General features: G+C 45.9%; 1 protein-coding gene across 1 annotated transcript in view; it reads left to right on the forward strand.

Annotated features, from left to right (window-relative positions):
* Positions 1-16,088, forward strand: part of LOC120850397 (CAD protein) — an 88,916-nt gene that overhangs the window by 37,295 nt on the left and 35,533 nt on the right. Inside the window, exons 25-29 of the mRNA XM_040222872.3 lie at positions 2,050-2,232; positions 9,814-9,918; positions 11,818-12,084; positions 13,387-13,635; positions 15,159-15,323. Of these exons, the coding sequence (XP_040078806.1) occupies positions 2,050-2,232; positions 9,814-9,918; positions 11,818-12,084; positions 13,387-13,635; positions 15,159-15,323 (969 nt within the window). The remainder of the gene's footprint in view (positions 1-2,049; positions 2,233-9,813; positions 9,919-11,817; positions 12,085-13,386; positions 13,636-15,158; positions 15,324-16,088) is intronic.

Below are 16,088 nucleotides of genomic sequence, written 5' to 3' on the forward strand. Positions count from 1 at the left end.
GAGGTTTATATTTTTGCGATGAGTAATCCTTTAATTTTGCTCGGTGGAGCTGGGAGGGGAAGTACAATAAAACTAGTAGTCTCAGAAAAGGCTAAATGTGAGAGATGAAAATCTCTGCAGCCAATTGCCACCTGACGCATGATGAGTCATGTTAGACTTAGTAATATTAGTGGCCTCAGGGTAATGTCACAGTGATGTCACCTTGACGTTATCACATGACAAAGAGAAGTATCATCCAGTAATGAAAAAACAGTGAGTGCGCAGGCGAGCTGGTGTTATTTAATCATAATGTAACAGCTGAGACTCTGGCCGCAACAAGATCAAAAAACCTGCAGGTCGAACAGTAAAAGAATGTCTCCAATCACTTTTTTTTTTTCTAGAGGGTTTCGGGATTCATTGTAAAAGAAAGTGTCTCTAGGTCATAGCCATTGTGAGAAAGGGATGTACAGTTTAGATGAATATGTGTACCGTTATCAAGGTCTTGCAGTTGAGAGGTCATTCTGTTGTGTCCACAAAGAGGACCCAACCGACCCACGAAGAGTTCAGTAACGCCAGCATCAGATGTACACATATAGGGAGCGAGAAAAATAAATTTAAATTAACTGGATTTGAGACGTTCTCCTATTGGTGTCTTTGCCTTCGACTTGAAAGTTTCTTAAAATATCCGCATTACAGTCTCGGGTGTTTCATTATGATGATTTATCGTCCAGCCTTGATATGGCCTTCTGCTCTCATCGGCAGTTTGATTTATAATTGCCATCGAGTCCCTGCAGACAATACGAGCTGAGTGGTTCAACCTTTCTCTGTGCCTGCGGTCCCCACGAGCTCTGTTGTCTCAATTTGCCCACTGGTCTGAAGCCTGAAGCTCCAACTTCGCATTCCATTCGTAGTTTGAGCCACAGCTATCTCAAAAATGGCAGATACACCAAAGGAGCATGAAGGGCTGTCTCGGCTCGTAATGTCCGCGATGTAACTCCTGAAATTTCCTACAGTTTGCTTACTTAGCGCAGTTGAATACCGCTGATAATTTTATAAAGCCCTCTGTGAAACCAACAAGTGTTTTGAGAAAGGCCGAATCTTTTCCGAATTGTCGAAGCCCGAAACAAATATGCAACTCTTAAGGGGAGACACTGCTCTTTGAAGCAAAAAATAAAAAAAAGAATACTAACTTTTGAAATTGTGTTTCTGGAGATTGACAGGCACTTATCATATTCTGCTGAAGTATTTTCGTGAAATAAGTCTCTTTTTATCTTAAAATAATGAATTGGGGCGGCGGTGCGGGCTAGTTGGTTCATGCTTTGTAGATTTGACACAGTGCACAAGAAACAATGACGGAGTAGAAGGGGGTACACAAGCGCTTGTCCTTTGTACCTCCTTCTTCTTCGTCTTCGTTTCTTGTGCGCTGTGTCGAATCCCTTGAAATTTTGACTTCAAAAATATGGAAAAAAATGGGTCTGTGCATGTTTCTTGCTGTTATTTAAGAATGTAGTATTTACACGCTTTGCTATTTTATGGAAGCCATATCTTTACGTGCACACATCCAGTCTTCATAATTTTTTTCTTCTCTGGTAGATAAATCTGGAAGCAATCCAATGAGGGGTATAAATCTGTGACCTATAGCGTCAGGTTCTTTCTTTTAGATGCCTCTTATTACATCCTGCAATAAATAATTTGAAAGCATCACAAAAAAGTTATATAAATGACCCTAGAGCTTTCATTCTTACCTTATTGGATTCCACACACCTTTCTGCTTCCCGTGATAATTTTTCCCCCTGATTTCAGTGTTTCAATTTGTCTTTCATAGTCTTTACATATCAGTATTAACAAAACTAATTAATTAGGCAATATTGAAACCGAGCGTATATTTGTAGTCAGGTTGTAAAGGCAGATAAGCTACATAAATTTCATCTGAATTGGATCGCAAGTTACATTATAAAAGCTCTAAAAGCATTTTTGCCCCTTAAAGCAACGTCGCACGCGTAGCCATTTCGAGCCATCGGTTACGTCTGCGTTTGGACTGCCAACGAGTCCCGGTTGCCACCGTCCCAGGTGCCGCAGTTCTCGTACTCACGCCTGGCGGGAGCCGACATCCGCCTGGGGGTGGAGATGGCATCGACGGGGGAAGTGGCCTGCTTCGGGGAGAACCGCTACGAGGCGTACCTCAAGGCCCTGGTCAGCACGGGCTTCTGCATCCCTAAGAAGAACATCTTCCTCTCCATCGGCAGCTACAAAGTATGTCGCCGGACCCAGCGCCGGTGGCTCACCACAGTTGTATAACTTCCCGTAGATACTGCACAACAAAGAGGTTTTGGAGCCGCGTCTAAGTATTCATAGCTGTGGCGCTGCCAGCGCTTTGTGCGCACGCACATCGTCTGCCAGCTGTGCCGTGAGGAGGTTTCACGCGACATACTTTCGGCTCAAACTCTCGCCAGACGCCATATCGGTGAACTTTCGTTGTTTGTCTCGACCGAGCTAGAGTGTCTTCCAGCTCAGTCGACGTGTTTTGCGTTGTGATTGGCTGTGTCTGCCGGCATGGTCGGGGGCACAAGGGAGCATCGTCTGACACCTAATTATCGTACATACCGGTCTTTATTCGGACTGAAGCCGAGCCGGTGATAGAGAAGTCGCCCCGTCGGCAGCCATAAAGGTCTCTGTAAAAGCCGCCCAGGAGGTTCCGAAGGAAAACAAATCGGAATAAACTTGATTTATGGAACCTTAAACACTGCATTAATTCACATAATGAACACTCTTTTTGTCCTGAAAGCTTTATGCATATTTGAGGTTTCATAAATCCACTCATTATGCGGCGTTAAAATTCCGTGCATTTATGCATTTTGTGTAGATGTCATTCCAGGTGCCAATCTGATGGAGGCATTACCGTGGCAAATCTCCGCCAATGGAGCAGTGCTCATGGCTGGCTGTGGGCGCACCACAGTAAACATGCTCTACAGATTGCAAACTTTTTTTAATGGCGCCTTGGCGTCCTTTTAGCCAAAGTGAGAGTGCCTTACTTACTCGGCACAAAGAGCGAAGTGAGCGTGCCTGGGCCTAGCCACTTTCGCGATTTCATTATACGAAATCAGACCACAGATGACGGCGTGTTCGTTGGCGTCAATGCATCCCATAGACGAAAGCCGTCCGGAGGCTGGGCAATTCGTCGACCCCAGCTTGTTGGTTGTGTGTGCCTCTCGGTTACGCTGTCGGATCACTTTTGCAACTTCCCATTTGCCGCCATAACGCGCGCGCCTGCTGACATCCTTGGCTTGGATTCATCTGGGTGCTTGGCAGCTTACTTGATTTAGTGGTTGACTGCATCGGACGTAGCTTGAGACTTGCGAAAACAAAAAATAGAAGTGCGTTCACTTTGTGCGCAAAAAAAGAAAATCCCAATTTTGATGACTGTTCTGGGGGGGGGGGGTGCATTCATTGTACAAGTAAATACGGCACGTTCCCAACCGTACTGACTAGGGATGTCGCGAACCACCCTAGGTTCGATTTCGAAAGGTTTCGATATTTGCGAAGCGAACTGAGGTTCGATATCGAAAAATTTCGATATTTTCGTACCGACCGAGGTTCGATTTTGAAAAATTCGCAACTTTTGTCCACATCGGAGTTTCGAATTCGAAAATTTCGAAGCTTTCACGGTTTCCAAAAATTTCGAATTCGAATATTTCGAATATTTTTTTACTTCAGGTTCGATAAATTCGAAGATTTCGAAATTCTTTGTAAAAAAAATTCGAAAACTTCGAACGCTTCGAATTTTTATAGACATAAAGTTCGAAGAACTCGAAGATTTCGAATTTCTTTTGGCATAAAGTTTGAAAAGTTCGAAAGTTTCGATTCTCTTTTAACGCTAAATTCAAAAAAACAAACAAAAAAACCTTCGAAGATTTTGAATTTTTTTCTAATCCAAGTTTTCAAAGTTTGAAGTCCGATTTCCAAGTTTTTCTACAGTTTCAGTTTCAAATAACGTTTTCACGACTCACTGGTTTTCACAAAATCAAGTTTAGAAAAGTTAGGGTGTGATATCTAGATTCTGCGAAGTTGGTCAGGCAATTAAATGAGACACGAGTGTCCCGGACGTGCTAGAATATTTGCCAGTGCAGAATTGTGACAGCCAGCCCCGGGGGTGTCTTTAACCTGAATCACGCAGTAGTGATTGCACGAACACACTGTTTTACGAGACTCATCCAGTTCGAAACGGCCAGGGGCGAGCAGGAGGTTGAGGCTCAGAAAAACCTTGAAGTGACCTGGCAAACTAGCTCGCCACCCCTTGCACGCTGGTAGTAATCCGATCCGGTGAAGTTTATAATTGTCCTGGAGGTTTATTTTCTGGGACGGAGGAATCGCCTCGCAAAAAGCACAAAAGCCGACACAACTCGGGGTCGAGGAGCGTTCTACCATACAAGTGGCGTCGGAAGAGGAAAAACGGGGGGAAAGAGGGTAGCGGGGGGGGGTTTCAACCTCTTTTTCCCTCTTGCAGGTATTTCGGACTGTTAAAGAAAACAATACGGGGAAAGAGGGCGTGGTCGAGCTTATTTTAATCTGAAATTATTTATGCATATGTATAGCTACTGTCGCTCTTCACTGCATAAAAGGTTGCGTAGATGGTCACTGTTAGAAACTCGTTGTCAGAAGGCACTGCTCGTCACATGCTTAGTGGTTCGGAAGGTCAAAGCTATGTCTTTTCGACCTAAACACCTGTGCCGATAGTAACAAAAGAAAAAAAAAAAAAAACGAATAAATGCGGGAATAAAAAGCAAGAGAAAAAAAAAACTATCAAGAATTCGTCGGAAGTGTTCTATTCTTGCATATTCAGAGGTTCAGAACTTCGAAACAAGTTTCTTTTATTAAAATGTGTACAGGCTAAAAGAAACACGTCCCAGGAACGTGAAGCGAAAAAAAAAAGTTTTCTTTTAATGACGTGCTGAACTTGAACACTACTAGAAATCTTCTGCAATGAGTTAATTTATTCCTTAACGTGAAAAAACAATAAATATATTATTTTGTATTCTGCAGATGGCAATGATATGTACTGTCTGTGGTGTTAATTTAAATGCGATACCTCAAACAACTTAGACGAAAATAAATATCAAGTTTAGGTCATAATTGCATGCAGATACATGTTTGGACATTTCTTCGAAACTCACGTTGAATAACAATAATCACATCTTAAGACGGCACTTACCTAGGCTATACATAGATCATTCTTAAAAAAGTATAACATATCTGCCATAAATAGCTCCGGCTGCAGCGTGCTTCAAATCTGGCACAAACGATAATCGTCAAAAACCCGTCGTCCGTCCTCGCCCCTTCGGGATTTATTTCTTTAAACCTAAGCATGCCAGAACATTGAAATAAATGACATTGTCTTTCGTAAGAAACGCAGCACCGCGTGTAAAAGTTCGAGAAAAAAAAATTACGAATGTACCCCACTACTTGAAATCAAATGAAACCGTCCGCCGGTCTTTCGAAGTTCGACGAACGTCGAACTTTTACCCTAAAAGTTCGAAGTTCGTCGAACTTCTGACTTTTCAGAATTCGAAAGTTCGAAACTTTTCGAATTTTCTTGATAAATAAGTTCGAAAGTTCGAAATTAATAGAATTTTTTGGTCAGTCAAGTTCGAAAGTTCGACAAGCATCGAACCTTGCAGCGCAATAAGTTCGAAAGTTCGAAAAATATCGAATTTTTTAGCGTAATAAGGTCGACGGTTCGAAAAGCGTCGAACTTCTTAGCTTAACAAGTTCGAAAATTCGACCTCCGTCGAATTTTACGATATACACCAACTCATCTCTGTGACGTCACGGCGCGGTGGTGGCGCGTCGGTCGCACTTCCGGTCTGGGGCTGTGGGCAGAAGTCCCCATGCCAGACGTGTATTCCTGCGTTGTTTTGAAGGGAACCAGACAAAAAACTGCCTTCCCGTCAAAACGCCGGGACTGGGGCCGTACCAGAAGAGTCGAGAAAGGTTTGAAGGTCAGTTTTCACGTGCTCGGTTCGTCCGAGAATCTGAACATGTGCTGTGAAAAGGGAAAAGCAGACGCCGTCGGACAACGATTGCGTGGGCGGGAAGCACTTTTGGTTGAATTCACGGATACTTGTGGTCATCAGATTTATTTGTTTTGTTCCAACATGAACGACAGAAATTTACCATCAAGTTGTGCGGACCACCTGCGGACTACGTTCAGTGCGTCTTCAAGTTCAAACGGCCGCTTGATTGTTCGAATTGTCGTCTGCTCTTTCAAACGTTTCTGCTTGTCGTCTGCTCTCTTAGACGACGCCGGTCCGTAGACCAAATGTTGGCCCGGTAGTTGCGATAAGAAATGAGTGCAGGCCTCAAAAGACATACATTTGAAGGTTGGTAAGCAGGCTGGATGTAAACAGTAAATACAAGGAGATGTTGGTCATTCAGTGACCAACACCGACTTGTTGTTATGCCTAATTCAGTTGGTCCGATTCTGCTTGCGATTTTCAGTATCGTCGTCGACCAACTCAGCTACGGTTCACGCTTTTGCAGCACGAGCGGCGTCGCGACTGAGAATTCTGAGCGAAATCTCATCATGCGAATCAGGCTTTAGCGTACGTTCTGCGGCGTCCACGCGGAATGAATCGCCGCATGTCAGATTATTCACGCGAAGTTTTTGCGGTGTAACGAGCCTCGCTAATTTTGCTGACGCTGCTCAAGTAGTCAGACATCGTTAGGAGGACGTAGAATCACCAGTTCCAACGCGAAAAAGAGCGCGGGGACTCGCACCGGCGCCGACAACATCGCATTTCAATGGTTTGTTTATGGGCGACGGCGAGCTTTTGCCCACACCCCCATCGCGCATGCGCGGCGCCGGTGGCGTCCGCTAGGGGCGCTCCGGGCGCTCCGGTTTGTTTGTAAACATGAGTTGGTGTATAGACAATTCGAAAAATCGAAATCTTTCGAACCTTTCGAACCGCTTGATTCGATCATCGAAACTTCGATTCGAAAAAAGTTTGCGGCATCCCTAGTACTGACTGAGGTCTGGCATTGACGGAGCCACTCGCCATGCTTCAGCATTTCACCAGCACCAAAAACGATGTGAATAACTAAGTGTCCGCATGTAGCAAGTGGCGGACGCCATTCATCTACATGGCGGGACGCGGGTTACTTGAAGAAAAAGCAATTTCGTAGAATTGCCCTCTATTCCGTTCATAGCTAAGCTGACAGTGCAGTGGAAGCTACGTGCTCGATGGACCAGTCATACTTCTATCCCGAGTTCCGTCATCACGCTCCTGCCCAAACACATGTGCAGAGAGCACGGTCAGTTGATCAAAGCACGGTGTTTGATTGGTCCGGCAAACTAGTAGCTTCCATCGCACATCAGTCATTTCTAGGGGTGTGCGAATACCGAATAGTAGTTTTGGAATCGAATACCGAATCGAATTAAGAAACAAAAGCTGAATATTGAATGGTGATTTTATTTGTGGGAATTTTTCAAAGTGTGCTGCGAATGAGATTATTATATGTGCAGAGTGTGCACCTAATGTAGAATATACATCTCGTACAAAACAAAAACTGAAATGTATAAAAATGCTGGTGAAAAAAAAAATAAAAGCATCTGCTGATGGACGTTGGGCACTAAAGGTTCCATTTTATGGCCCAAACATAATCTATCTACCCTAAATGTCACAAAAAACCCAAAGTTACAGCCACGTGTGCCCTTTTTTTTTTCTAGTTAAAAGCACAACCTAACATTGCGTCGTTTTTTTTTTTTTTTATCTTTATTTGCATATTTTAGAAAAGGGGCATTTTGCGATATTTGGTCTCAATTTTGAGGAAGAAAAAGGGCACCTGGGATTTTATTTCCCATAAATAAACAGAGTGGGTTTAAATCTGAGTAAACAGGCTTAAACAATATAATCTGAAATAAGGAAAGAAAACATAGGGTTAGGTGGCTCAAGTCACCGTCCAACTGCCGCTATGCATCCATTCCTCTGTCCATCTATCCTGATTTAGAGAGCCTAGATTTTGAAGAGGGAGCAAGCGAAACTGAAACCACGGAGACTGCTCCAGCGCAGATTGGTCGTAAGCGCGCATGTGTTGTGTTGTCTCGTGGAAAAAAGGTGAGCAAATGGGAAAGCGACGCCTGCCCTGCCTGCCCGATCCCGATCAACACTTTCGTCTTTTCGTCACCTTCTCGCAGTTCGTAATTCAAACGTGGCTATGGAATGGTTGGAAATACTCTCAAATCTAGGCACACTATTTTTCCGTTCAGTTTCATTCCGAATCAGAATTTGTGGCTTGAGGTTCCAAAAGAATGACGACGATAACTCGGCTGGTTCCATCGGCATGGTTAATGTGGTTTCTTTTTGTGATGGTGCAGTCGCCGATTTCTGTGAGTGCGGCAAGTGTGTTCTACATCGGTGCTTCATTTTGAAACTAGGGGCTTCCTCTCTCTGGAAGCGGCCCAAACGGGATGTTTCGGTTGTGAATCAAGGGTAGATATTGTCATGATCATGAGTAAATCTATGTGCTATAAAGTTTGTGGTGTTCATTACTTTTCTTTTTTCTAACCTGTGCGTTTGATTTTTGTGGAATGGTAGGACCAAGAGGTGTTTCTTGCATGGTCTGTCTAACATTACGGCACTAACATCAGGAGAAAAAAAACAGTTTTTTGTCAGCTGCGCGCCAACCGCGTGTTTTTGGCCGAATATATTGAATATTCGAGTGACTGAATGCTAGGAATTCGATTCGCGAATCAAATTATTCGGGAACTTTCTATTCAATTCGAATTCATATACTCGAGTATTTGCACACCCCTAGTCGTTTCTCCTAGCATGTCGGTGCAAAGCAGCGAAGCTTGACACGAGAAATCGGGGAATTCTGAAGCAGTCATGTGCGTATAGGGGATTTCAATTTCAAAGTGAATAATGGTTTTGGACAAATATTTTCTAATTGGATATTGAATAGTTTCTCCAAGCCTTTCACTACTGCACCATTCTTAAACCAAAACTCAGCTGAACTCGTAAAGGTAGTTCCCAAGCTTCCACATCATCTCTGAGCTAAGTTAATTTTAATCAAGCCATGTTTGTAAACTGTGGGCTCAGAAAATCCACTGCCTACATTGGAAGGGCAAGTAAACAATGTGTTTAACATAAAATAAACAGCTGGACATCTGTAGAGATGTCCAGCTGTACCTTATTGAAGAGATTTGTAAATCTTCTTGCTATATGCTAATATCCTTTCTTTAATATCAAATATGAGGGGGAAAAAAAAAAGAAGTCATGATTGATGAGTTTAGATTTTCAGGACATCTCTGCCTATTATATACTCTTGCATAATTGCCAGAGTTTAATTTCAAAAAGTGGGCTTTCCTCCTAAGCAATATTTGTACTTCTCGGTGTGTTGATCGCAGCAGGTTAGTCCTGTTGAGTGCACTTCTTACCAAGCGTTGGTTTACTCGGAGAAGCAGCACCTCCGGAAGTGAGCTCCCCGGGCATTGCATCTCTGCAGTGCAACGGTGCTCAGTAAAAAAATGCGCTCAACGGGGCTAGCCCCGTTGAACGTGTCAACACTTAGAAAAATGATAATATCAAAGTTCATATCGAAGCAAATATTGAATAGCATACTATTCGAAATTACCTACTATTCGAAAATTTGAATACTATTTGCACAACACTATTCCGAATACAATAATATTTGTAATTTGGATATTTGAAAAACTCCATTACTTTGAACAGTAAAGGTGTGCTGCGAATTGAATCGAATAGCAAACAGTATTTGCTAGGTAATTGAATATTCGCTTAGCTCTAGTTTTAGCATGTGACTGCATTTGTTTTCTTCCAGCACAAGGCAGAGTTTTTGCCCAGTGTGAGAACCCTGGAGAAAATGGGCTACAAGCTGTACGGAAGCCTGGGCACCTCCGACTTCTACATGGAGCACGGCATCAAGGTAGGCGTTCGGACTCTTTTCACCCCCCGCCAGAAGAGGGATCTGGACTTCCGAGAGTCGAAGGGCTGGTTCACACATCTGCATTTGAGTGCGATTGATCATGACTGCTTACGACGACGAAAGGGCACACGGGGGCACTGTGTGTGTAGGTTCTGGAAGTATTTGACGGTCACAAAATTGCGCGATTGGTCGAGGTACGCTACGCATTCGTTACCGCAGGGGGACAAGTGCACCACACATACCTGTGATATATTTTCGAGGTATTTCTACACTTGCAAATTTCGCGAAAATTGAGTCGTCGCAAAATTTGGGTTTGTTACGGTACTATGTGATTCCTAATGTTTTAATATACCTTCCCTCGATCGTGGGCTCGAAATAATCCTGAAAGCGTTATAAGCAGCCTTTTACCAGAGATGGCGCAAAGATTTTGTCTCGCAAACGTTGCAAAACCTCTGGTCAAGGTTTACGCGGATCGAAGATGTTTCAGGGCTGTGCTATGGATGGCGCCAGCTTGTTCATCGTAGTCGTTTACAAGCGGGCACAACACACTTGGTCACATTAAAGTGCAAACGTGCGAACCAGTCCTACCCATGGAGAAGACTGCGGGTAAGAGACGGCGGTTCAGAAAACCCGGGGCCAGCCTTCGCACGAGAGTCGCATGTAGTCGAGTCAGCGGAGTCTTCCTTTCCATAAGCATGTTTGTTAACTTTTTCAGGCTCATCGAACAAAGGAAGAGAGAAACGAAAAAAAACAAAAATTGAGCAGTCCTGCATTAATCCGCAATGCAGTCCCAGCGACAGCTATGCGACACGTCACGGCAATGTCGCGTTCACGTACCGTAGGGTGCGTGAACAAAAGCGTTTGGAACAAAATAGATATCTGTTTTGTTCCGGAGCGTGTGAGAGCGCATCTCCCGGCACGAGCCCTTGGCATTGACGGTGCTACAACAACATTTTGTTAAAGGCTAATTTTTTTTTTTTTTTCCAAGATCACGAGGAAAACATTAAATACTACAAAAAAAAAAAAAATGTATAGAGCGGGTTGTTAATGCTGTGGCGTAGCTCAGTGGTAACGTTTCCGCTTCGTACGTGGTGGACCCAGGTTTGACTTCTGTGGGCAGTCTTTTTTCAGGATTTAGCAACATTGACAACGGATGCCCTACATCGCCGATTAAAACGTGAACAACAATAGCCGCTGCAGCTATTGAGAGCTATTGGAATATCACCGACGGATTTCGTTTCCAGCAGTGGGAAGAGTCCGTAACGGCTGCCTTCGTAAAAGAAAGCGTGCTGCGGCTCGATATTACCGACTCCCTTCTTTCAGGGAAGGAGGGAAACGGACTCCCTCCTTCCCTGAAAGGAGGGAGTCCGTTTCCTCCGACGGGACAGCGGATATTCCGCGGACCAGTTGCAGATTTTCCGCAGCTCCTCGCGGGGTTGGGCTAAAATACTTGGAACAATCGGAGCTTTTGAACAGCCTCCTCCTCCTCCACGTGACGTCATCACATTCGGATGGTGCCAACTCTGCGATTGGGCCCGAGCCGGACGCCGAGCGCCCTTTGATGCTGTCGCTGGGCACGAAGCCCGGGCTGTACGTTGATGGAGCAGCTGCGTCCAATCTGCGTCCACGCTCGATCTCGCTGCGACAAAGTAAAAGTTCTAGTGCGCAGTCTTTGGTTCTTCGAGCTGGTGTTGAGGGAGGATTGGTGAATGTCCTTTGAGCAGCACACGTGTCCTAGAAACTGGAGAGTGTTTAATTCGCTTCTCGGGAAAACTTCTTTGTGTGAACATACCATTAATTGCTTTTCATTTTTGCAGCAATCTAAAGGCCATTGTGGTTGTTTTTGGGCACTTAGATAAAGAACTTTATTATTATTGTTGCCTTTATTTTTGTCCGCAGATCGAGGCGATGACATGGCCATTCCACGACGCGGGTGAAGAGGGCAACGCCAACGCCTCCAACGTGTCCTCGGACGGCCAAAGCTGCAGCATCGCGGACTTCCTGGAGCAGAAGGGCTTCGACCTGGTGGTGAACCTGCCCATGTGCAGCAGCGGCGCGCGGCGCATCTCCACAGTGCTCACACAGGGATACCGCACCCGCCGCATGGCTGTCGACTATGCCGTGCCCCTTGTCACCGACGTCAAGTGTGCCAAACTCCTCGTCGAGGTCCGTGTTTTCCCTTTGACTTTCCCCCGGTTTTCCTTTCGAGTCTGCGGAAGATTGCAAGTGACAGGGTGACACGGGAAGGGCGCAAAAATAGCAGCGTGGGCAGGGACAAGTAGGGGAATTAAATGGGACAAGCTCTACTTTTGCTACGACACTGCTTTGCCGCTTCTTCCCCTGCTCTTACTTCACCACTTCTGCTACTTGATAACTTCTACTTCTTCGCTATTTCCACGTTTGCTTCACCTCCTTCGCTTCTGCCTGTCCTTCTCTGTGGCATTATGGTGCCTGGAGCACGTCTCCGATTGGTCAGTTTACCATGCCCTCAAGGATTTGTGCCCAATGAAATCTTAAAAAGTCACACTGTTGCCTGCCACAATAGAGCATAAACGGGCCTGTTCTGCTGCATGTCATACCTGCAGCTTTACGTTCCCCGGAAGCTTTCGTAGCCGGGAATTGGGATGTCACGATGGCAACAGTACTCACTTTTGCTTGTACCTTTGCCAGAACTTTTATGGTCAACTGCCGGGATAGTGAAGTCCAACAACACGACAGACTGGCTGCTGCGACGTCGTTTGTTTTTGCTTCGGGACCATTTTCAGTGCATGGGCAGTAAAGGATGCAAAATGCATCAGTCGAAGATGTGTTTGAGGAACCTTACTTTTGTTGCCTAAAGTTGCCTTTCATCTGCAGAAGACTAAAGGCAACGTCACGAACTGCACGGGGGCTGGGACCTTCGTCAAGCTGCTATTTGGTAGCTTTTTGTCCAAGTCCCCTGTTGTCATCTAAGATGATGCGTCAACAAATAAATTTGATTTGGTTTGTTGTGAAGACATTGAGTAACATGGCGATGTGGCAAGAGTGAAAATATAGCGTTACAGACGTGTACAAGTAGAAGAGGGAAACAGGGCTATACTCCGTCTCACCTTGCGATAGACCGCAGAGGGCACTATGAGCAACCGGAGCTAATCGTGGCTCTGAGGGTGTCATGTGCCCTTCTGGTTTGGCGTAGCAACGCACAGAGCATGAAGCCACGTGTCACGTGTGGAGCACCAAACTGGCCAACATGGCTCGTGGCATCTATTGCGTTTCATCGTAACACGAAACAAAGTATAGTGCTTGTTTGGTTCACTTCTACTTGTCCTTGTGTCAGTAGTGCTGTTTGTGTTCTTGCCGTATCTACCCAACTAGCCCGACGGTTCGTTTTCAAATGTGGCGGCACATTGAAAGTGTTGTGTGCCACCTCACATGCAACTTTATGTGCGATTTCGTTGCTTGCGTGCAATATTGTCCGCATTTCCGCAGGCCCTGCGCCTGGTTCGCAAGGCACCGCCGGTGAAGACTCACATCGACTGCATGACGTCGCGCAAGATCGTGCGGCTGCCGGGGCTGATCGATGTGCATGTGCACCTTCGGGAGCCCGGCGCGTCCCACAAGGAGAACTTTGCCTCCGGAACGGCGGCCGCCCTCGCCGGAGGCTTCACTCTTGTCTGCGCCATGCCCAACACCAAGCCACCGCTGTGCGATGGCGCAGCGCTTGCGCTCTGCCAACAGGTCGGTCAATGTTTGTACATATTTTTCGAATTTAAATGAGTAGAATGATTGGAAGTTTTGTCATCCAAATCTAAACTAAAGAGTGCCTTGCATGTGAGAGGTTTTTGTGGGATTGTAAGCATTTGTCACTGGAATGGAAGTCGAGCAAATTAAGTCGCAACTAACCCGTAAAAATAGTTGCCTTTCAAAACTTGTTGTTTTTGGGGCTTCTGTTACATTGCTTTCCTGTCTGTTTGAGAACCTATTGGGTGAAAGCTTGCACTTATTGTGAGATACCTAGCAAGGGCCCACTCAAAAGTTGGAGGTAATCTTGAAAAATTGGGCGGCAGGCACCTGTTAGGTCGAAGAGCAAAAGTGCGGGAAGAGTACGAGATGGGGCGGGCTTTGCCACCGGCCGGTGCATCCACGTCTTGCTTCACTGCCTTGCACCGGTATGCTTGGAGAGGCGGCTGACGTGTAGGAGGATCTCGGTTAGCAAAGGTGCGTTCGGAGACCTGGGTTGAGTGTTTGATGTGTTTTGTGCTTCTTTTAGAAACATTTTAAAAGTAGTGGGAGGGAGCTTATTGCGACATGGGCGCATGCTCGGTATTTTACGATAAGCAAAACAGTCGAGCTTTCAAAATGCAGGCTTCGGAGCTTCAAACGAAAAGTGACGACGGCATTCTTTATCATTTGTTGTTTCTTGGAAAGCACAGGGCTGCGAAGGTCGCAAAAATTTCCCGAGTGCAACAAAAGAGCAAGCTCTGTGGAGCGAACATCACACTGGTCTATAACGCAGGAGCTTGCGGGTTTCTCCGGCGAGTGCTAGACTAGTGTTGGCGGCAACTGAGTCTGGTGACATGGGCTACACGGAGCGGTCCACTCGAGGGGTGTCCTAACCTCCATCAGGCGCTGCTGAATGCGGGAGGCCGCTCGCTTGCAAGCTTCGCGTCCGCTTTGGTTCACACATCAACAGCACGCTATTGTGCACATATCAACAGCTCGCTTTTTCCTGCACGTTTATTTTCTTAATGCTGTCGTTGTTGATAAGCGCTTGTGCTTTATTTTTGTTTTCTATCGCTATGGCTATCTCGCGTTTGTAAAGAGCATGCGAGCAGCCTTCCACACATTCGGCGCAGCCCACATCGAGTGGGCAGGACACCCTCAGAGTGGACTGTTCCATGTTGCCCTCGTGACCAGATTAGTTGTTGTGAATGCCACCAGTCTAGCACTCTCCGGAAAAAGTTATGTGCTCCCGCATTATAGACGAGTGTAATTAGCATTGTACCTTTATAGTTCTCTCGCCACACGTGAACATTATCAAGTTGTAGCAACCTAGTCTGAGGGAAATAACGAGTGCTCAAAGTCACCTTCTTCTTCTTCGGAAGACGACGGAGCATTGTCAGATGTTATACAGCCTCCTGCTGACAGTGGTCTTTGAAAAAAATATTGTTTGGAGGAAATAACAAGGTCTTAAAAGTGTGTCTTTCTGCAAATGCCGACAGAGTGTGCTTAAATAATAATGTGCAACCCTCCGTGGACAGGTGGCGAAGGCGGGGGCTCGCTGCGACTACGCCTTGTTTGCCGGCGCCAGTCCAACCAATGCGGAAGAGGTGCTGTCGCTGGCCTCGTCCGTCGTGGGACTCAAGATGTACCTCAACGACACCTTCGGGCCGCTCTGCATGGACAGCGTGTCGGACTGGCTTGAGGTCAGCGCTCTTCCTCGCCCACTTTTAAAGTGATGCGGGAACCCTCCACAGACCCTCCGCAGTCGTGTTGGTCGTGCCCTAGCAAGTGAAGCCGTGGAGAGAGCATCGGCAACAAGGTGTAGCTCTATTGCCGACACTCTCCCATGGCTGGCTCTCTCCCCCAAGGTTTGAGTTCGTAGCGTGTTATCTAGCAGGCACGGCGGTATTTGACGGTCAGATTGCTTGCGTGGTTGTGTTTCGAAGAAAAGAGTGCAATGCCCCCAAAGAAGGGGTGCAGGGACAACGAATAGTCCTTTATAAATTCGCAATTCCTTCACCGTGTGGTTGTCACATTGCTTATCATTCCGATAGCAAGTGCTCCTCTTCAAAAACCCCCCCATCGTTGCACTTGACGTAACGTCTGAGCCAAGCGATTTATCTCTCAGCTTTTTACAGCGGAGCTGTTAAGGGCTAGTTTCCCCAGGATCGTGTCCCCTGCAAAGAAATGTCAACACAAGACTCTGGTTGCCGCCGTCACTCATAGATGGCGCAACCTTTCGAGCCTTTCCACTCTGGCTTGCCGACTTGCGGCTGGCCATTACTTCATTCCCACCATAGTACAGCTTCGCTGGTCTTTCTTCTTCACCAAAGTGGAAAGGCTAAAATTTTTTTTCCACATTGCATGTCGCGGAAGGAAGCAACTGAGCCGACGTGTCCAGGATTCGTATCTCTCTGCGTTGTGTTGACACACCTACTTCAGAAGTCAAATAGCATCCTTGATCATAT

Source organism: Ixodes scapularis, unplaced genomic scaffold, assembly GCF_016920785.2.
Source record: "Ixodes scapularis isolate PalLabHiFi unplaced genomic scaffold, ASM1692078v2 PGA_scaffold8__174_contigs__length_109621045, whole genome shotgun sequence".
Taxonomy (NCBI): domain Eukaryota; kingdom Metazoa; phylum Arthropoda; class Arachnida; order Ixodida; family Ixodidae; genus Ixodes; species Ixodes scapularis.